The following is a 22,672-nucleotide window of genomic DNA, read 5'->3' as shown; positions in this document are numbered from 1 at the left end:
CTGTGCTGAGTATGTTAAGAAAAATGATGTTTTTTAAAAAAAAATGTGGTAGGAGATACATTTTATTCTAACTTTTAAAAATTTTGGATTGGAGTGAAGATAAAAAAAGGACAAAGACAGAGTGAACGGTGGAAAAGGACTTTGAGAAAGTCCAGTTTCCCCTTCACGAATGAAATTTATCACACAGAATATCAAACAGTGATTTTGCTGTAAAAAAAAAAAAAAAAAGCTTCTCGACTGCCTGTGAAAAGACTGGAAGCAGAGATGCTGGAAGAGAGAGGAAAACAGAAAATGCTCCCTCCTGGCCCTCTCTTTCTGGAACATTCTCCAATGAGGTTCCCCAGACAGCTAGGCATTCCAACAGCCTTTCAGGGGGACCCTCAAGCTGAGGACAATTTCTGTGACAACAGGAATACTTCTGCCTTTTGCTGTGTTGGCATTAGCACTGATGGGTGTGAAGGAAGCGAGGGAGGGAGAAACCGCCGGGGCCTGGCACTGAACAGCGCCAGCGGCCACTCCGATTGTCGCCACCTTGAACCTGAAGGGAGAACCCCAGAACCCTGGGGAAAATGTCCTAGGTGGGGTGGTGAAGATTCCCTACACGGAGTGGGGAAGATGAACTTTTTTTGACTCAGTGGATACACATCTTTTCCATTTCTGGGTAACAAAGTGGAACGTCTGCTGCTAGAATATCGTCAATAATATTGTAACGATACATGGTATCAGGTGGGCCCTAGACCTGTCGGGCGCCCCCCGCGTCAGGGGTACAAATGTCCAACCCCTATGCTGTACACCTGCAACTAAGATAATATCGCAGGTCAACTGCCATTGCAGCGCAAAAACTGAGAAATAATGCCTTCAGAGTTAGTATTTTAAATTTAGTGTATAAAATAAATATTTATACTATCTTCAAAAAAGAACTTGTTTGAGTTGTAAGCTGAACTACCTACTTTATTCACAGACACTGTTTTTATGGAAAGAACAACTTGGCAAATTACATTTATTCAGATTTGGGTACGTGACAGGTATTTCCTCAAAAGTACTAAATGAAACGGGGCTGTCACTTCAAAGAAAACTCGGCGTTTTTTGCTGATAAAATTTGAGCCTCCGAGTAAAGATTTGAATTTTGGGGAATTTGTATCTGCCCCTGTGAGCTTGATAGCTTCCCGGTGCTTTCCCGGTGAAACTGGGGGTAATAGTAACCAGTGCAACTGCATGATGTTCTGTATTGAAATGTGCCAACATGTTGAAGCAACATTTTCCACGTGACTCATGCACAATGTCACAAAATCCCACAGGAGTGAAAATCGTTTCGAAGTGCAAGACAGACCCGCGGGGTTTACTGTAGCCATAGGAAAGTGTACAGGTGTGGTTCGTATTCCAAAGGCAAGGAAACTTTAAGCAGTTTGTCAGTTCGGGTGTATACAAAGCAATACCACAGTTATCTGAAAGTTATTACATACCCCTCCCTCTTCCAAGTCACGTATCCCTGTGAGGCCTGATTCTCTTCAAAATGTATCACAACATCTGAAGGCAGCAGGGTAAGAATCCAGGCCTCTTCTATGAAACCAGACATCAAAAAGATTGGAAAGCCTGTAAAATGTCATTCTCGTCTTCTTAGAAAAAGTTATTTTTCATAAAAATGTTATTTTAAAAATGAACCATTTTAAAGTGTGTGAATTTCTAACGTGGTAAACACCGCTGACCAGCCCCTGCGAGGGGGGGCGCCCCCTCAGTTGTACTGTTTGCTGATTTCGAGGTGTAAATACTCCCATCAGGACCAAGTTCAAACTGCTGACTGGGCCCCGAAGCCGACTTGGAGACCAGTGAGTACCATCGGGGTTCTGGGGCATCCTCACCCCTGCAGAGTGGAAAGGAACCCTGAGGAGGTGCGAGGGCAGGTGTCCTAGGTCCAGCACCCTCCTGTCTGGTTAAGGTGTCAGCAAGGTCAGGAGTCCAGGAGAGTCTCAGCCTCAATTGCCAAAGTCCTTGAACCTCAAAGCCTCATGCTCTTAAATGTTAACATCCCCAAATCTCTTCTGTAGGTCTGCCACCTTCCCCGCCCCACCCCGACCTGGCAGATAGAACCCGAATCTTCTTATTCCAGAGGCTTCTTGAAAGAACTTTCCGAGATCAGGAACACTTTTGGGGAATTCCTTGAGGGAGGGTGCACAGCTGGCCCCAGCTGGTCACGATTCACTAGGTGGCTGTGTGTTAAATCAGTTAAACAAGAGATGTGACTCAGGGCTAACAGCCGCTGAGCTGCTGAGCACGGTGGCCCTGGGCTCAGTGCCCTCCCTCCCAACTCCATGTGGGGGTGGGGACGAAGAATGACTCTTACAAGGAGGAGTTTATATAAACAAAATACTTTATTATTTGGGAAAGGAACGGCCAAATTACAAAATTTTTCTACTTAAGTTCTGTCCACTACCATGCCAGAGGTTTATTAGGGACTTCGGTTCCCATCACTCTTAGGTTGGACCGCATGACACTGCCAACTTGGTCAATAAAAGTTAAACATTGGTTTCGTGTGGTTCGACCCCAAACAAAATGAGCGACAGCCAAGATTGGTGTTGGCGGCAGCGTGTTCCCAGTCACGTCTGTTGATGTTACAGATATCCGAGTGATAAACAGGTCCTGCCTGAGAATGTCCTGTTTCAAGACACTGGAAATTGCCTCGTGTGGCTCTGGAGGCAGCACCGCCCTTCTCAGCTCTTCTTGCCAAGCACGAGGTCCAGCACAAGGATGGGCCATTCACGAAGGCTAGGAACGCACGCCGACCCAGGGGCGTCTTAGAAACAACCCCAAGTCTCCATGGCGCTCAGGCCAACAATGCATCCTCTCCCACCAGCTTACTTGCTCCCTGCGCCTCTGGGCATTTTGTGTCCAAAATGTAAGAAAAGAACAAAGCTACATCGCTGTGGCTGAGGAGCAAAAAGGAGCAGCCTGGTGTCCAGACAGCCCGGGACAGGGATGGGACGGTGTGTTTCGTTCCTGTCTGAGAGCGTTCGTACAGCACCCCCCAACCCCCGGACCCTCAGCCCTGTGCAGTGTTTAACTTCATGTGGAGCTGAGACAGAAAACGAGGCGTTCTTACATTTTTTTTCCAGTGAGTTACTTTTACAGTAAAAATAGCTGCTACGTAAATCCCTCCTGATCTCTGAAAAGGAGTTGCATATTTCCAAAAATAGATTTCTTATTTTAATCCTCCAGCATCATCTGGGGCTTGGGAGCAGGGCACAGGGTGGAAATGGCTAGTCTGGGGGGTGGGGTGAGTTGTGGGGGGAACACAATTGAATCGAGAAATAAAACTCTGTGCATCCACTGAGTTAAAGGCATGCATAGAAATGGAAAACATATGCCATTTGTCAAGAAAAATACTGCTTTATAGCTTTTACATTACAATTAAAGGAGAAGCCAGAGGCCAGATGTGCCCCCAGATAATAACATTATGTTTCTTATAAAAAGTCCCAAATGTACAAAGTCCTTGCCAGATACAACCTGGGCAAAACAAAACAAAACAAAACAAAAACCAGGGATTAACCCCCTTAGACCTTACTCCTGTAGGCAAAGTAAATGTAAATAATACACATCTCACAAATTCCCTCAGCCTGCCCGTGGCAGATTCAACGTTTGCAAAATGCCATGTGTGCTCTTGAAAACTGGGATAAACATTGCATTCTTATCTCACATACAGTAATATAATTATTTTAAATTACAATATACAATTTCTGTTAAATAGAACTGTTAGAGGATTTTGATAACAATGAGAAGATTACAATCATATATACAAACCAACTTCTGAAATGGCACATTGCTTCCTGGCCCCTCCTGGCCTCTGAAACAGAGGCCACTTTTGCTTTTGTGATTCCTGCTTGCAAAAGGCCAAAGAAAATTAAAAAAATATGTGTGTCCACGACATGTTCGCTCCTTGGAGAATGTCTGACAGCCTGAGCAGCAGGGCCACACGGCCCGCTCGGAGCGCGCCCCCTCGGGGCCACGCATCATAAATAGCGTTTTCCCACCCGCAGGCTTCAGAAGCGACACACCGCGAGGCTTTGGGCAAAGAGCTGCGGTTTCCGACGAAGTAAGGCCACTGCTTCTTGGCGACTTCCCTGGAGTGTTCCATCGGCCTGGCAGGGGCCCGGGGACAGTCGGTCAGGATGACCCCGTGGGAAGCCCCCGGGCCTCAGTCCTCCGTGTCCGGCTGGACGCCCAGGATGGCGTGCAGTTCCTCGGGCGTGAACCCCAGCAGATTCTGCAGGTCGCACACGAAGCGGTACACGTAGCGTTTCCCCGACGTCTTGTGGATGATGTTCTTGTCGTAGTAATAGCGCAGACCCCGGCTCAGCTTCTCGTAGTTCATCTTGGGCTTATTTTTCCTCTTCCCCCACCGGCGGGCCACCTGCAGTGGACATGGATGGAGACAAGTTCAATTCCACTGGGCAGTTACGAAAACGTGGAGGACATCCCCCTGATGGTGACACTGACGTGTGCTCACGGGGGGAACTTGCCCACTAAAGGACCCCGAAGGTGCCATCTGTTTTAGGACGGATGAGTGTGCCAGGGCTCTGCATCCCTCCGCTGGTTCTTGGAGGACGGAGGGAGGGGAGGAGTGGAGAGCGGTGCCCCACCCACACAGCACTATCTGATACAGGACTCTCCAAGCCTCTCGCTCAGCAAAACCTCCTAGAAGCCGAGGGTTCAGAATGGAGGGTTCTGAGACAAGGGAAGAGCTGTGTCCCCCCCAGCCCTGCCTCTTGGGGTCTTAGTCCCACACCGGGCCAACTGCTGAGTGGGGTTCTGAGCCATGTGACATTATGCCATCATCAATGCTTCTGCCTCCCAAGGGGACAGGAGGTGACAGACTGTGCTGGGCCAGTCAGAGACCCAGGGCTTCTCTAATGCTGTCCTGATGGGTAGGTCTAGACCTGCCCTTGGCTTCCTCCTCCACAAGGGATTGGGGCAGCTCGGCCGAGCTCAGCTGAGGGGCACAGAAAATCCCAGCCAGGGCGCATGTGTGGGGGTACTAGGTTCACTCCCCCCAACAGAAGGAAGCAACTTTCCCAAGGCATTTTCCACACAGTCAGGAGACGGCCTCAGTTTACCGCTTGCACCCTTTTATTCAATGACAAAGCAAGACAGTGAACTCTGGCCGACACCTGCGCACAGGCCCAGAGCCACAGCACGCCTGTCCCCCAGGCCAGGGAGGCACTCCGGTTCCCCCACCATCAGGAGAGCTCCCCTTTGTCCCAGGAAACCGAATTTGCAAACCAAAGGGATGAAAATAGGGTGCAAAGTCCTATGATCTCCCAGGCTCTGGCCATACCTCATCAGGGTCAGCGAGCTTGAACTCCCACCCGTCGCCGGTCCAGCTGATGAATGACTGGCAGGACTTGTCAGAGAGTAATTCCAGGAGAAACTGCCACAGCTGGATGGGCCCGCTTCCTGGGGAAGAGGGACGGGTTACAGGTTTTTATAGACTTAGAATACGGCATGGCTTCGGCCATCCTAGCGAAACCAACAGGCTGAGGAACTCGCACCCCCTTTCCCCGAGCCGGTGGGAAGGGCCACCCCAGGTGCTGGTGACAGTCCAGAAGGCTGGTGCGATGAGGCTGGACACCCAGCAGGGGTCTTTGTCCATGCCTCCGACTCCCAGAAAAGAGGTCACTGAGCCCTTGAATGCTGGGCTTAGTTTATCTGGGAAAAAACTCAGGGCTACCGACTCTTGGCCTCAAAATTCGTCATCCCGTGTCACTGTCCCTTCTGTACAGTGTGTGTCTCTACAGATGCTGGGTCAGGACAGGGCAGTTGAAGGCGGGGCACTGGACCACAGAAGGAGGTGCATTATCCATGGAATCCTGTGCTGTAGCTTTCTGGCCACCTTACGGTGGCTGAAGGGCTTAATCCAGGACTCAGCTGTGTCCAGAGCCACCTGGGCATTTGGAGTGGCGTCCACAGCCTCGCCACCTGTGTGCTGGGGCCTGTGCTCTGCCAAGTGCCCTTAGTGGGCCTTTTCCTCATTAGTATTTAGAACCAGCACCTTGTGAAGAAGCACCTTCAAAATACGAGGAGTAAGACACAGCTCAGGGGCCAGGTGCAGTGCTGGATCACAGGCCCATCAAAGACCTGTCCCCCGAGACACAAAGGCCCTCGGCAGGGAGGCTGGGCTGAGCAGCTTGGGGAGTTCTGGAACCAGACAGAACTGGTTGCCTGTGTCACCAGACAGCTATGTCACCTGAGCACGTTTCCCCATCTGTAAAGTGGGTCGATGCCCCGCCCACGGCGGGCTGTCCTACCGATAACACGCCTGGCTGCCCACTCCGAGCAGACCGGTAACGAATACTGAAATGAAAACCACCAACCCCATGGCTGTTCCTTTTCCTATCCGGCCCTGACCCCCAGGGGTGAAATCTACAACGCTTCTCACTCACGCTTTGGGTATTTTTAAAACGTTTCCATGGCTGTTTGTTTTAGATGACAGAAAGAAACGGATGATGTCTGCCCATTCTTATTTCAACCTATGAGAGTCTTGTAAGGAGGCATTTCTTAAATCCCCAGTGGCTCTATGTATAGTCAAAATAGCTCGTGTAAGGACACATGAAGCAATTGAAAAAAAAAAATCTGTTTTCGCTAAAGTGCTGGAAATATTTGTTTCTAAAAACAGCTTTAATATTTGACCTTTGCCTAGAATAGCTCTCGCCCAAACCTTACAAACAAGATGGGTTTTGGGAGCAAGGCAAGGTGAACAGTCCTGTGTTATTTGAGGCCAGCTTGATGTCCCTCCCCGAGCCAGTTTACATTCTTTGACATTCCTGGCGTGGGTGAGTCAGCGCTAAGGCCTCCACAGGCCCCTGTCCCTCCTCTCTGAATGGCTGAGCGCACCCCAGGTGGCCGGAGCAGCCATGGTCTCCAGTCACACCGCTGGGCTGCATACATAAGTATTCCCACAAGGCTGCCTTCTTAGAGTTCAGATACAGCTTGTCTGGAGTCGGAGTATACCCCACAGATCAAATGTGGGGTGCAGAGGCAATGAGCTCCGACCAGAAACACCCTCGGTAAACACGGCTGTGCCGGGCAGGGCACGGGGCGGTGACCGGACTCCCGGCGTGGCACACTCCCTCACCTGTGAAGCCGGCCAGCACGGCCGCAGGTATGACTGGTTTGCCCTGCTCCACCGGGTCGCTCCTCTCCTGGATGTAATCCTTGAAAGACATGGTCGGCTTGCTGAGGCCCAGGGCCTGGCTGCAGTCGTCCTCGCAGCTCTCGAAGGACGGCACCCGCTGCTCCAGCAGCGACGACTGGCTGTTCCAGGACTGCAGCAGCGAGTCCGAGCTCTCGAAGCTGCTGTCCCTGCCGTTCTCGGGGGCATCCAGGTCTCCAGCCTTCCCTGGCAGACACAAGCAGGCACACACTCAACAACACGCCCAGCCACACTGCTAAGGAAACAATGGGGGCTCTCTCGGCCCCAACGGCGGCATCGCCCCCACTCCACCACATTCCCTGCTGGTGCAGAGTCATTCAGACGCCCTAACATTCTTAAACCGAGGGGCTTGTTCCTTAGAAGCATACTGTCCAGCCATATCCCCCACCAACAATCAAATTGATCAATCGAGCGTAGCCTCATCGGATGGAGTCCGATACGGCAGTGACAAAGGACAACAGGCTGCTGTATCCAACATCACGGATGGGTCTCAGACATAAAGATGAGCAAAAGACAGCAGACAGCATGACTCCATTTGTATCAAGTTCAAGAATAAGAAAAATTATGATGATCATTTCCACTCGGGCTGCGGAGGCTGCTGACGGTCGGGAAAGGGTACGAAGGAGCCTTCTGGGATGCCGGAAACCCGTCCGCACCGGGGTGGCTGTTACACGGGTGTGTGTTTGCAAACCCCAACCAGCTGCATACCTGGAAGCTTGTGAACTGTGCACATACATCTCCGTAAACAGAAATGTTAGATTCCTACGCTGTCCCCCAATATCCCACTGGGTGGAGGGATCTATTCACGACAGCAGGCACTCACTGTGTCTCGTTTACCCGACACCCTCCGGGCCCACAGCCTGAAACGCATCGGAAACCCGCCTGCTGAGTGAGTCAGCCGCCTGTGGCAGTGACCAAACGTCCCTTAGAAGGACGAGTCCTTGACTTGCTCCAACAGTCGAACGCAGGACTGTGGATGGAGGAGCCTGTGTCTCTGTGTGACCGTGGCTCCCGGGTTCGAACCAAGAGCCTGCTGAAGGGGTCGGCTGGGAGCTCCTTCTTACCGGAACCGTTGGGGATCAGGCTCAAGCTGCCGCCCGTGAAGTCCTGGCTGACCGGGCAGTAGCCGACGCTGACGGCATTGAGCCGCGACTTGGGGAACATCTGAAACTCCTGCTCGGCACTCAGGCCACCGGGCGCCGCTGTGGACAGGCACACGTTGTCCAGGAGTCCGCCTTTGGGGAAATTCTGCGTCTGCATTCCATACGGCGTCTGCTCCACGCCAAACCCTGGAACAGAGCCATGCGACGGAGCCATTAGGTGACCGTCCGTGATGACTAGGACCCTCCACACCTCTCACCAAATGGAACGCGAGAGGTCCTGCATGCCCTGGCCTTTGCCAGCCCTCGGGGGACGCGTGGGCTTTGATGGGCAGGTTTTCCACAAAGTCCTCCTTTCCCAAACCATTCATCCTCCCAGCCTTACAGGCCCTTTTCCCAAGTGCCCGCTGCCTCTGGCCCGGGGTGCGACGCCTCTGTGTTCATGCTGCTGTGTCTCTCGCCCGTCGGATGCTTTCACATTTTCCTCAGACAGGGGTCACTGGCGCTCTTGGCTTCGGTGCCACAGGGGCTCAGACAGACTAAGTGATATGCCCCTGTATGCGCCTCCTACGTGGCACCTCCAGTCCCCTGTCCCCCCGCTGGCTGGGGGCACTGCCCGTAACCTATGCTCTCCACCATGTCAGCAACCAGAGGGAGAACCTGAAGGCCACGACACCTCTTTCAACCCCGAAGTTCAGAGCACGCGTGGTCTCGCCTACCACCCACTGCCCGTGCCGGCCACCTCTCAGCCCTTATACTAGACTCACCCCCACCATCAGCTCACTACATCCTGCCCCTCCTTCTGCGCGTGGCCTGGATCAGCGCTGGTCATTAGGCAATGGTCAATTTTCTAGTAGCCCCATTTAAGAAGTAAAAAGAAATGGGAAACTTGAAAATGTTACTTGACCTAAGATATCAATGATCATTTCAGCAGGCAATCATAGTAATTTTAAAATTAGGAAGGAGCTATTTTACATTCTTCGTCTCCTACTAAGGCTTCTAGAACTGGTGTGCATTATGTTCTTATCACACATCTCAATGCAGACCAGCCACATTTCATGCCCCAGTAGCTTGACAGCCACACGAGGCCACCACATGGGTCTGTGCAGGCCTACACAGTGCCTTTGGGCCATCCAAGAACTAACAGGACAACTCAAAACCAAGATCTTAGGGGTGGAGCCCAGACTGACCTAGTGAATTGCTGTTGATCCAGTGAGGAACGGAGTGGAGGTGGGAATCCTCTTCATACTGATCTTCTGCCTTTTCCTGGTTTTCTGAGGAACAGAAGAGAGAAAGCTTGATTGCAAATCAGGAACAAAACAACACAAGGGAAAAAAGTGACTTTCCAAATCTCTGTGTATGGTTCTTTCAGAACAACTCGACGCATTCAGTGGTCCACATTTAATCTGACGGGGTTCCAAGCCATTCTGTCCATTAAGACACATGAGACAGCAATGCATTTTTTGACAAGTAGAGGAAGTTTTCCAACATGAACACTGTCACAGGCAAAGTTAAATTTTCTACTGCACCACCCAAAAGACAGCAAAGGGTGAGATGCTGGTGGGGTGCCACCTGCCCCAGGCAGGGGGTGTGGCGAGAGCTACACAAGAAAAGGGCCACAAGGGGACACCTGCACCCAGGAACTTGGAAAGGGGAAAGGTGTGCAGGCTCTGTGCATGTCTGCCGCCTACAAACACATGGAACCACACGCCCACCCACACACACCCACACACCCAGTCCCAGACTCACATCCGAGGAATGGCAAAACAGGCCCAACCTGCTCACAAACTGATCCTCCCCAGAACCTCGTGGGGTCAGGCTTGTCCAAGTTCAAAGAGCATTTGGGGGTCTTTAAAAATAAGTTTCCCTGGCCCCAGAAGCCATAACTAAAAAGAGCTGGAGGTTGACTCCTGAGGTGTTTTTAAAATTCTGAGTCTACGACAGACGTTGAAGGTCAGTGCTCACTGAGATGAGGCCTATTTGCCTGAACTCTACAAAGGGGCTCATTTTCTTAAAGTCTTCACTTCAGTGATCCCTTGCTGTAATTTTTTTCCTTTTTTAACACTGTCTTTTTAACACAGTGTCCATGCTCTTTGTAGGGACTGAATTGAGACTCTCTCTACGTGATGAGAGTTCTTTGTTCAGTGGCCACTTTTTGTATAATACATCAGTGTGGAAAAACCTATCAGTTACTTTTACATGTGTTTAAAAACCTAAAACCAAAAAAAAAAATTGTATTGGTTAGAATCCATTTGGAATTAGGAAAATCTATTGTAGGATTCACGGAGTTTGTCTGAATAAAGGTTCCCTCTGGCTGAAGCTGGCTCATTTCTTTTGGTTCTGGAAGGGGAGCCACGCACCAGGGGAATTCTTTGCTGGCCTCCTTATCTGAGCCAACACGTGGCCCCCCTGACGGACGCCGTCCGGCAGCAGCGAACAAGCTGGTGACTAAGGCGACTGCCCGCAGCTACACGCGATGCCGTACATGCGCACCGAGGCGGATTCAAATCTACCGCCACACATCTGACCCTCGCCCGTGGCATTTTCAGGCCATTGCCATCATTTGAACTTCTGACCCTACGGCTACATGCTCTTCCCTCCCATGGCTGGTACCTTTGATCATCTGCTCCAGGTGCTCCCACAGAATGTCGCCCACAAAGTCCGGTGCCAGCTCCAGAAAACGCTCCTTGCCCAGGTTACACAACACCTGGCCATTCATGCCGAACCTCTGGAGGTTCACGTTCACCAGGCTGAACTCGTTGGTCGCCCAGAGAAGCCACTGGCAGACCTGTTGCTCTGTCCACAGCCAGGGGTCTATGGGGAGGGAAGAAAAGACGGAGCACGGAAGGAATAAATGGAAGGAGGAAGTAAAACCACGGGAGTCACTGCTGATTTACCCACCAAGTCCACACATGCACCAAAGGCCAAGGACACGCGCGAGACCCCCAGGTACATTCTAACACGGGAACACCAGTCCTGGCCGAAGCCTTGGTCTGAATCAGAACTAGCTCAGGTGAACCCCATCTCTGCCACTCTCTGCGAGATGCGTTACACAAAAGCTCAAAAATAAATAAATAAATAAATAAGTAAATAAATAGATAGATAGACAGATAACCCATCTCATGGAACGGCGGTCAGGTCCGTCCACCCAGTACAGAGCAGACTCTGGCAGGGGAGAGGCACTTACTCTTGGGGATGCCCAGCCGGCGCTGCTCCTTCTTGAAGCCGCTGAAGGTAGCTTTCAAGGCCTGACTCATCACGGCCTTGCTGCAGGGGGTTAGCAGGGGCAATTCACAGTTGGCCGCATCTGGAAAGAAACCCGGGGGTGATATTAGGATTCCACCGCTGGCAATGTTAGAGGGAGAAATCTTACTTTTCAGAAAAGAACGATTCTGATCTCAAACCCTGACATAATTCCTTAAAGGGGTATGAAGATTAGCAAAATATTTTGAGATGAAAATTGAAAAAATATCAGGTATCTTATAACATCACCGATTAAAAACTATCTAAAATGTTGTGCCTAGGTAAAATGTCCAGTGAAGGCTATTTGAACATTTTAGACAATGAAAGAAAACACATAATTTTTGGCCCAAAGGCTTAAGGGACTGTAAGTACATCATTTGGAAGTCAATTCCATTAAACTCAGCAGCAGGCAGACTTGGAGCCCAGTACAAACACACAGGCCTCCGCACCCGTGAGCTTGGCACACTTCCAATTTTTATTGAGAAACAGTCTTCTCTGGACTCCCTCAGCAATTTCAAGAATGATAAATGACTGTCACATGGCGGCACGCTGACGCAAGCACATGTGTTTTAATTAATTTTCTGGACTGTATTTTCTAGCACCTACTTCATATGACAAAGTAATCTCTGGAATGTCTCCAACTAATAACTCTCTCATAGTAACTGCAGAGGCGTTACCCGACGTGCCAGCCCCTTATAAAGGATAAACACGACAGGAGGAACTACAGAAGTAAAAACAGACGGGTAAAGATTAGCAAGAGTAATTTGTGGCCCCCAACCTCCAGGGGATGATCTGTGAACCCGGGATAAAAAGTTGGGGTGCATTTTATGTGCCCCGTTTGCTGCTCTGCTGAGTGAACCCGGGAGCTGCGCGCTGAAGACACCCTGATGGAAACCTCTGGGTCCTCCGCAGGGTGCCCACAGCGGGACACCGGCCCTCCCTGGGGCGCGTCCGGCAGGGACTACAGCAGAATCCTCACACGCATCAGAGGAAAACTGCCTAGTCCCAGGTCCAAGGCCTCCCTCTGACTTTTCACACCAAAGACCCAAGACACCGGCACTCCTGGCTCATCAACTGTCATCTCTTTATCAAGGGAGCTGCTCTGGGCAATCTCGCAAGAGGTGTCCACCCGGGCAGCAGGTTACCGTGAGAGATGGAGTCCAATCCCGTGGGCACTTCTTGGAGCGCTTGCTTTTCGTTCAGGGAGGGGAGGATGGCAAACAGGGACCCGTCCAGGGTGTCGAAGGCTGGCTGGCGCTGCAAAAATGGGCGGAAAGAAAACAGAAATATAATATTTACTTCTTAATTACCTGTTTTCAAAGTGGTCATTGGGCAAGCTGACCAATGTGCCCTGACCACACCGGCCACGGTAAAGCCGCACCTGGAATGGACCAGGACTCAAGCAGCTTTCTAGGACGGCCCATGGGACCAAAAGGAGTCCCCGTCACTGGGTCATTAAATCACCCTCACACAGGACAACTGGGAGTTCATTTTCAGTGGCCCATCCACTTAAATTAATAAATTAAGTAAACAAACCTAAAAATACCAGAGTCCCAGAACAGTGCTGGGATGGGTCTCAGCGCCCACCTGGTCCAAACACCTGGCCCTTCAGTGACATCATCGGAGAGAAATCCAGTCAGGCCTCAGGCAGGAGAAAAACGACCCGTAGCAAAGCCATTTTAGGTCACCGTGTTTAAAACAAAAGGCCAATGACTGAACAAAAACCGAAAATCAAACAATGACAGAAAGGATCCGTGGATGCACTGTCATTGAAATGTTTACAGTGAAACACCTTTACTGAAACTAGGTGTTTTTCCTCATCTACTCCAATCGTTCAGAAGACAGTAAAGCATGTGAGAAAGTTCCTTAGGTTCAATTTTACAAAAATAAAGCATATTAAAAAGAACCTCCCTTCCCCCTCTCCACAATCACCTGTGGTGAAGGACTTCCAAAGGACACAGATTTACAGTTAAAACCATCTCCAGTTCAGGGGAAGGGAGAGCAGGGGTACAGAGATGAAACCCCACAGGGCCCAGTTCTCATCCCAGCGGTTTGTCAACACAACAGCCTTTAGTGTAAGACTCATTCCTAAGTAACAGAGAAGGCCTTGAGTCACCATTGCCCAACTCGTTAAGGAAAAAATGTGAAGAAAGATTATACTTTTCCAACATAGGCTGGAAATCCCATGTCCTGTGTAACCCAATGACACGTGTTGAGTCATCACGAAGAGAATGGGTCACACATTTACAAATACAATGGGTTTGTGTGCTTTCGTTTTAGAAATGCAGAAGGAGGGATGACAGATTGCACAAGAGGGCAGGCGGAGGTTGGAACTGGCCCAAACACTCTGGGCGATGAGTCCCAGAATGGAGCCCAGCCCCCCAAGACCCAAGGCGTCGAGGGAAAAACCAGATAAGCAAGTAGGAAACACTCCACTGGATTTATTTATAAACGGATCTATCACGTCCGACTGACTTTGTGGAAAATATCAACTTTTCAAATTCCTACTAGCCCAGGTGACTAAGAAATGTCTTTCCTTCACTGACAGTAAGTTCTTTTTTTAAAAAAATCAGGAAGTCAAAAGACAATACCAACTCGTGCTGGCTATTTCAACACATCAATTCCAGGGACTGTTCTTCCCCACATCCAGAAACCGCACGGACATCACCAACTAATCTTTCAAGTTGCAGGAGAATTTTTCTTCCTATGGGTGTGGTTTCAAAGTTGGTACCATCACAGCTTGTCCAGTTTCACCTCGTTGAAAACGTCTGACCAAACCAACATGAAAGCTCCCTAGCCTGATGCTGGATGACCCACATAATACTCGAGAAAGGCCTGAGCTCCTTTTTTTGGCTCTGTGGGTCCTATCAGACAAGTAACCTCACGGTCATCTGCAGAGTAAAATATAGCATGCCAGGGGCACCTATGTATACAAAACACGGAGCTCAGAGGAGGCCCACCTAAAACCACTGCTTCTGAGATATGGTTACTACACACAAAGCTTAAAAACAAGGAGAAGGCAAACGGGGAATCATCCGTTTGTGTCACTGCAGAATGTTCCCACGGGGAGTTGAGATAGAAGCTCCGTGATATGTGTGCACAAGTGCCTTTCATCTCTCATCTGTTTTCTGGCTCCCACGCACACAGCTGCCCCGTGGGCTCGGCCAGGTCGGCCGGAAGCAGCGGCGGGGTCTGCCCGCCTCTCCTAGACAATTCCACTTCACTTCTGAAAGAAACAGCCTCCCCATGGTCTGAGGAAACTCCCGCTCTGTCTTTTCACCCAGTGGAAGTCTCGGAAACAAATGACCAAGGCCTCAACTTCTACAAATTAAACGGCTTCGTATCCTGGAGGACAAGTAGTATAAGTATCAGGACGCCCATTTTACAGACTGGAAAACTGAGGCCCAGAGGGATTAAGCAAACAGCCCGGAGTCCCACAGCCAGTGAATTAAAAACTGGGGCTAGAACTGGTTGTCTGGGACCCAGGCCACTGTTTTGTTCTGTTTTGTTTTCCTCCTAGAGGTTGAGCTTTCCAAACTGTATATAAGAACTTTTACGTGGGACTTCGCTCACTCACCTTGAGTGTCCCTCTGTAACTGTTGGACACAGGGGCCACCTGGTCCATGTTCTTGATTCCAAAATCATTCATCTTAAAAAAAAAAGGAAGAGGAAAATAAAGAGTCAGAGGCAAAAGTCAAGTATTACATTTCTAAGGCGTCTTCATGGCCTGGCCTGTGCAGACACTGAATTCTGGCTGAGTCTGTCAAGTTTTACCCATTAATGGTCATTCAGAACCAAACACCAGGAATTCTTATTTAAAAGCCCTTCTCACAAAGGTTCTGCAATTTAAGTAGTTAAGTAATAATACCCTGATTCCCACTGAATTCCACTTAGATAAAGTCACATTCTGTGGCTGCTCAGAGCCTCCTAAGGCAGCCTGAGTGCTTCTGTGACAGGAGAGGGAAGGGCCTGGGGAGGTGTGAGGTGGGGGGGGGGGCGGCAGCTCCACCCAGAAGCCTCAGGGGCACGGAGGAGGGCCCGCCCCAGGCAGCTCCAGGTAGGTCCAGATCCAGGGAAGCAGGCACCTGAGCCCTGAGGCCCCTTCCCCTCCACACTGGAGCGGCTCCCTGCCCGGGAGGATCAGGGGGAGGACCACAGCTTCCAACCAAACCTTCTTCCCCTCCCATGTGAAACAGACAAGCTCTAAATATGGCTGCTTCGTGTCGCTCAGCTGTGCATTTTCTCAAGAGGCAACTCCAATCACAGGTCTGCTTTGCTTGCTCTGATAGCATCTGGGCTTACGGGAGACCAGAGACTTGCGACCTGCGCTGCCTGAGGGGGTGGCCTCCAGCCACGTGTGGCTGCTGAGCGGCTGGCACCCAGCTGGGAGGTGGGTAACATACACATGCGATTTGCAAGTTCTCGCAGAAAAAAGTAAAAAAAAATCTCAGTAATAACGTTATATTTACTGCATGTTTATATAACATTTTGGATATATTTGGTGAATGGAAATATACCGAAATTAAGCTCACCTACTTTATATATTTAACGTGGCTATTAGAAAATTTATAGTTACATATGTGGCTTGCAATTGGGCCATGCTTTAACAGACCAAGAACTTATTTGGGGCCTTAAAACACAATTGTTTGGCCAGGTAAATTACATATTAATAAGTGAGACAGGTACCTAGATAATGCCACCAGTGTTAGATAGAAGACCAGAGAAACTAGAACTCATTTTCAAATTACCTAGGTTAGTTTCTGGCCACAGAACTGAAGGCCCATAAGGCAACTTTATGGGGTCTGCTAACTGTCCCCCCATCTCCACTGGGTGCTCCCACCTGTTACAACAAAGGCCTTCAAGTAATTAAAATATCGTGCAATTGATAGCGCTCACTGGAGATGGCCAACAGCATATTTTGCTGTAACTAACTGGGTTTCTTGGTGCTTTCTTGAGTTTTCTTCATGATCAACCTTATGGCTAAAGCAAACTTCCCAACCACGCAACACACACACGCATGCACAACCACTTACACACAAACCCCCCTCTACCCCCGCCCCCCCAGCTGGAAAGGCAGGTGGGTGGTGAGTGTCTGTCTCAGGGGAGGCCAGAGGTGCTGCACAGGGCTGTTAAAACCCTCAAGAGTGCAGGTGACTGCCTTGGTGGCCAAGGAGGCTGGGGAGCGCGGGATTAAGTGATAGAGCTACATGGGGAGGGCAGGGGAGGGCCTGGGCTTGTCCTGGACCAAAAGTAGCCACATTTGCTCAGAATCTCCACTTTGTGGGCCACTCGCACTCAAGAATCAACATTCACTACTGAGGATGGCTGCCACGACAGATCCCTCCTTGCTAAGGGCTGAGTCTGAGCTGGGGACCATCCCTTCCTACCTTACTGAGTCTCCCAGACATCCCTGAGGAGTCAACGTGCCAGGGTGAGGCCCAGAGACCTCTGGCAACCTGTCCAGGATCACACAGCTACTACTGGGGCCTTTAAGCGGCACAGTGCAGACCACACGGCCGTCGAGTCGAGGGATCCTGAGCGCCCCTATGTGCCAGGACAACCTGGTGGGGCCTGGGCCTCGTCCCGCCACACCCCGAAGATCTCAGATAGCACGCAGATATTATTAGACCGGGCCCCTGCGTGCTACGCTGTAGCGTGTGAAATGCTCCTTCAGTTCAGAGCTTTCTGTCATGTATCCGAATGGACCAAGTCCTGGTAACCTGTGGATTAAATCCACAAGCCTCAAACAGAAGACGAAAATGCAGAGCCCACCTCCTTTTCTACGTCTGGTTTGCGGAGGCTTGGTGACTTGGGAAATGGAGAATAACTTCCCACCTTCACAGAGGTAGAGGATGGACGTGGCAGGCGATGGAAAAGCTTCACGGCGCGGAGCGGGGCTGGAGGGGGTTTGTGTACAAATCCTTGGGAGAAAAGGCAGCCTACCACTCCCACATACAGAGTGGTAATTACTCACTACGGAATAGAGTTCTTTTGTTGTCCAGCTTTTAATTTGTTTTGTAAGAACTATGCAGAATCAAAGTGGTTTCAGGCAGACACAGAACTAATCAAATTTGAGTTCATTCGCTTATTTGACTCAGCATGGCTCCTTAAGGTGGCAGACAGGCCAAGTTTCTCCATGTAAATCAATTTTAAATTTGGGTCCTTTTGGTGTTGACCTTTGGGTTACTGCTTGGGAACAAAAATTTTAAAAAATATATTTTAAAAAAGGAAAATGGCAGAAATGTAAGTGCTGAGGATGGTTAAACTTTTAAACAAGCAGAACTTGCCTGACAACCAAAGCCTTCTCTGAACAAATGATCACTTACGTGAGATTAGACCCCAGGCTTGTATTTAGGTAAACTGGAAAAAAAAAAAAAAAAAAAAAAGGAGAAAACAACAGGTACCCCCACCGCCCAATATACTTTTTGAAGGTTGGTGTGCTTTTTCCCTTTGAAAGTTATCACTGTAGCGAGAGGAATGACTAATCCCAACAATGAATGTTTGATATTTCCCTGCAGAACCGCCGGCGCTAACATTTACTGTACTATGATATTACTCAGAATTTTAATAAACCTTAACTTGGAGATTTATCTCCCTGATGGGTGGTGGTGTGGGCAGGCAGATGGCGCACAGGCGCTTCCATTGTCCGGAACAAACATAGTCTCTCAGTGGTGAATTAAAATAAATTACCCTTATCTCCACAGGGGACTGCTCACTTCTTTACTTTCTAAGTAAGTAACACGTCAACTACTATTTTAAGCTACCTTGAAATTGAATGCAGGCCAATATAAAAAGTCTCCTGCGCTTTAAAGAAATACCTCAATGCACAAACGCTCACTGATACCCCTTCATTAAAAATGCTTAAAGAGCAAGAAAATAAAAGCAGCCCTTCGCACCCACCTCCCCATTTCCGACCGGCTCCCGCTGCTCCACTTGCAGGGCCCAAGGGCCCCGATCCACTCCTGGGTGCCCGCGGGGATCTCGCCCTAGAGGCAGGACGCGCGGGCCGCCCCGGGAGGACCCTGGACATTGGCCGAGCAGGTGACCTAGGGCCCAATGTTTTCGGGGAGCCGCAGTCTCCCAGGTATTTGAGGAGGTAGGCGCCCCAGGTCCTCCCTGGCTCGGCGCGCTCCGGTAAATTATCCGTACACCCGGGCGCCCTGGAACACCCTCTCCTGCGTAGCCCCAGCCCCTTGGCGAAACCAGGTTCCCCCGGCCGCCCAAAGGCAGGAACCCCCACCAGACCCTCGACATTCCTTTTAAAAACAATAGGAAGCGAAACAAGCCGGCGCGCACGCCCGCCTCCCCCGGCTCCGCGACCCTGGGGGCCGCGGCCCAAGTTCGCAGCCCGCTCCGCGGTCACGACCGGGCCCATCCCGCGTCCTACCCTGCGCTCCGCGTCCCGACCGCCCTCAAAGCCACTCGGCCACCCGCAACACGAGCCCGGAGAGGCACGGAACCCAGACGCGCGACCCTCGAATCCTGAGTAGCCACCACCCAGCTTGGACCCGGGCGTACGGACCTCGGCGCTACTCAGGTCCCCAGCCCGGCTTCTAGGTACCCCGGAGAGGAGCCGGCGCCGGAGGGCGCTGTCTACCGACCCCCAGCCCGCGCCCGGCCGGCCCGCCCACCCCGGACCCAGGTCTTACCGCGCCGCTTCTGGCAGGGCCCGCGCGCGGTCGGGCGGCAGCTGCTCGGGCCCGGGCTTCTCCTTGCGATCGCTGCGGGGCCGAGGCCGAGGTGCGGGTGGGGCGTCCGGGAGGCCGAGGCGAGGGCAGGCGGGCAGGCAGGCGGGCGGGCAGTGGAGCAGGAGAACGGGAGGCTCCGGGCGCTCGAGGTTGCGGCTACACTGCGCTCCGCACCGCCGCTGGAGGAAGTAACCCTCCCCGTCCCTTCGCAACGAGCTCTTCTGGATCGGGGAGAGGGGGGCGGAGGGAGGGGAGACTACCGGGGACGAGAGGAGGAGCATCGAGAGGGGAGGGGAGAGAGAGAAGGGGAGGGAAGAAGGACGGGAGGAGGATGAGAGGAGGAGACGGAAGAGAGGAAGAGGAGGGAGGGCATCGGGGTAGGGTAGGGGCGGAGTCGGCGTTTTCCGGCCGGGACCTCGCTGCGCCCCGCGGCCGCGGGCCTCCGTCACTCCCTCGCTGTGCCAAGACCGCGGTGGCTTCGCGCAAGCGTGCGCCCGGGAGCTCAGAAAGAGAGTCTCCCCAAGTCCTGAGGCTTTAACGTCAAATGCAAGGTGCTGGTGCTGGTGGCCCTGAGCAGCCTCAGGGATTGGTAATAAGAGGCCCCATTCTGGGACATCTTCCTAGATCTTTGATTTCTTATCATTCTTATTGTGAAAAGACTGTGAATGAGATGATAAACGTGTCAACGGGGCCCTTTGCTGGGGGGCTGAGTCCACCCTGCTCCAGGCAGCCCGTTCTCACAGCCTCCGTGTGGGTGGCGCCCCCTAGAGTTGAGCGATGCCCCAGCTGTAACCAACCTGAGCTTCTCGGAGCTAAGACGCACGATAATTCTCTAAGGCCTTCTTGTTCCCAGTTTAAATGTGAGGGAATTGAACCTTAGGGTAAATAACTTGCCGGGTCATAAAACGTATAATTACCACCCACGGTCAAAACCATTGCCCATATTCTGCCAAGTTTCCATTTTTAGCAGAAAGTCCTTGAATCGGTGGCTAGAAGTGTGTGCACTCCCTATGCAAATTCACGTCAGATTCTCAATAGTTTGGAGGGAAAATATAGATTCCTGAAGGTGGATATAAAATAAAATAGCCCAGCTTAAGCAAGGCCATGGGACTAAAAATTGGCGCATCTCAGGGACCCAGTGCTGTGAAACCGGAGGAACTGCCTCCCTTCTGTGTTACCACGGCTCCAGGCTTCCATGGCAACCCTAAATCCAGAGTTACTCGAATAATTGAGATACCACCGGCACCTTAATGTTTTCAGGTACAGGAGGGTCCCAAGGTATCATCATCGCACAGTCAATGGTGGGGTCTGCAGCGCTAGGACAACCCAGTACAGCGGGCACTGGTATCTCCAGGACACTGGATTCATTCCGATGGCTCCTCAGTGTGTGTTCGCGCCCCCGCCCCCCAAACCATGGATAGGTCAATAAAGAGTTTCATAAACGGAACACAGATCCATAGTAAGTTACCATGGAGACATGAAGAGTCTGCTACTTTTTAACTATAGCAGAAAAGACAGACTGGTCTGGGCTGCAGTTTTATCTAATGGAGGATTTCCCCACCCCCAGGCTACACACAACAGCCTTCGATAGTGTCTGAGAAGCTGGGTGCCCACAGCCATAGGGTCAAGTTCATTTGCTCAAAATGGTACTGCCTGTTCGTCGCACCTTCTCTGGCACCCATGAGGGTTCAATGTGGGATGCTCGGGGCTGAGTCATTGAAGTCCAGTGACTCCTTGGGAAGACGTCATTTCTCCCTGAGGGGCTGGTGCAAGCTGGGGTGGGCGGCAGGGGGCACTTTGCTTACGCTTACGTTGGGTCACTTCCGACATATCTGAGCAGAAAGGTGTCAGAAGGAGCTCAGCGGTTTGCAGGCAATCCATTCCTGACAGCCGGTGTTTCTTCTGCTGTAACTCATTAAACCTTGGGCTCCTTCGCTCTTCTGTAGAAAAAAAGGTGATTCTGGAAACTTTGTCATCAGGCTGGGATGAATAATCGACATAGAACCAAATAGGTCAAGAATTGTTCACTGTTGAGCACGTGGTAGAGAGGCTCATAATGACAAAGCTATTAAGTTTCTTTTTCCAAGCTCCCCTCTGAAAGCATCTTATGAAAGGGACCCTTTGAAAAAAGTATCATATACATGAAAAACCATCATCTGTACACCCTCAGTGGTAAGTGTGTGAAACCCTATTGAAAATGCCCTGGCCAGCCTTAGCAGGTGTGGCTCAGTTGGTTGGAGTGTTGTCCTGTAAGTCAAAAGGTTACAGGTTCAATTCCTGGTCAAGGCACATGCCTAGGTTGTGGGTTTGGTCTCTAGTCGAGGTGCCCACGAGAGGCAACTAACCAATGTTTCTCTCTCGAATTGATGTGTTTTTTTTCTCTCTCTCTCCCCCTCCTTCTTCCCCGCCCCTCTCCAAAATCAATAAGCATGTCCTCGGGTAAGGATAAAGAAAAGAAAATGAGCTGGCCAGAGCACAGATGCCAGAACTGGAAGAGGTACAGGAGGCAGGGGGAGGGAACCTCAGCCAAAGCCAGCATGGACCCTTGACTCCCTCCCAGGCCCCTGTTAGTCCCTGACTCCCTCTCCGAGGAGGCCTGGGTCCTACACTGTGGCCGACCCCCCTGTTTGCCTGGGTGGTCGCAGGGTCATAATAAAATGGCTTATCCTAGTTCTGGGGCGTTATCAGGCTTCCTAACATTTTTTACCTTCCTGCTATTAGTTGGTTTCCTAGTTACTCAGCTGAACTAAGACCTTGGCCTGGCTGCAGCCTGTGATTACTCATTGACGATTATGGCTTGATTCACAAGGAGCGCTGAACTTCACAGTAAATTAAACCTAATAAAAGTACAGTCCCTGTGTTTCAAGATCAAAAGTCGAAGGCGTTAGAAGGAAATTAACAGGAGCCACCCAGGATAAAATGATCCGATGCCCTATGTCAACTGCAGTCTCTTTTCCCTTAAGAAAGAGCGAGGCCCCTGGAGAAGGGGAAAGGGGACACTTCCCAGGGTACATGTGTGATATATTTAAATACCGAATGTCCAGGGGGTAAATTGCAGATAACAAATTCTTTGGACTCCAGACATAATTATTAAAAATGATTAGCTTACCAAGTCATACTTTCAAAAATTACCAAAAACGTTTCCTTAGAAACATGCCTGTATTTCCCTTGAAATCCAAATCAATAGTTGACATACGGTTCCAGGTGATTTCCAATGCAAACTAAAGACGTCATCTGGTCTGAGCTGTATTATTTCTTCATTCAGCAAACAGTGTCACCCGCTGAGAAGACAGAGATGAGTAAGGCTTTGTCCCTGCCCTCCAAGTGCCCAGCACGGTTAAAATCACACACAGATACGAGACTCTGGAAATCCTGCTGGGGGAGGGGGTGGATGCAGGAGAGAAGAACACACGTAGAAGCAGAAATAATTTGATTCA

General features: G+C 50.7%; 1 protein-coding gene across 1 annotated transcript; it reads right to left on the bottom strand.

Moving 5' to 3' along the window:
* Positions 1 to 2,350: 2,350 nt before the first annotated feature.
* On the bottom strand, positions 2,351 to 19,507 carry ETS2 (ETS proto-oncogene 2, transcription factor). The gene is made up of 10 exons (XM_053917186.2): positions 19,197 to 19,507; positions 15,125 to 15,196; positions 12,693 to 12,804; positions 11,492 to 11,611; positions 10,918 to 11,118; positions 9,495 to 9,578; positions 8,269 to 8,493; positions 7,127 to 7,390; positions 5,330 to 5,448; positions 2,351 to 4,405 (listed from the first exon to the last, which is right to left on the bottom strand). Exons 2-10 carry the CDS (start codon positions 15,194 to 15,196, stop codon positions 4,190 to 4,192), a joined length of 1,413 nt encoding a protein of 470 aa, XP_053773161.1. The 5' UTR covers positions 19,197 to 19,507; the 3' UTR covers positions 2,351 to 4,189.
* Between the last annotated feature and the right edge of the window lie 3,165 nt (positions 19,508 to 22,672).

This window comes from Desmodus rotundus, chromosome 2 (genome assembly GCF_022682495.2).
Source record: "Desmodus rotundus isolate HL8 chromosome 2, HLdesRot8A.1, whole genome shotgun sequence".
NCBI lineage: Eukaryota > Metazoa > Chordata > Mammalia > Chiroptera > Phyllostomidae > Desmodus > Desmodus rotundus.
This window is presented reverse-complemented; position numbering and strand designations above follow the sequence as displayed.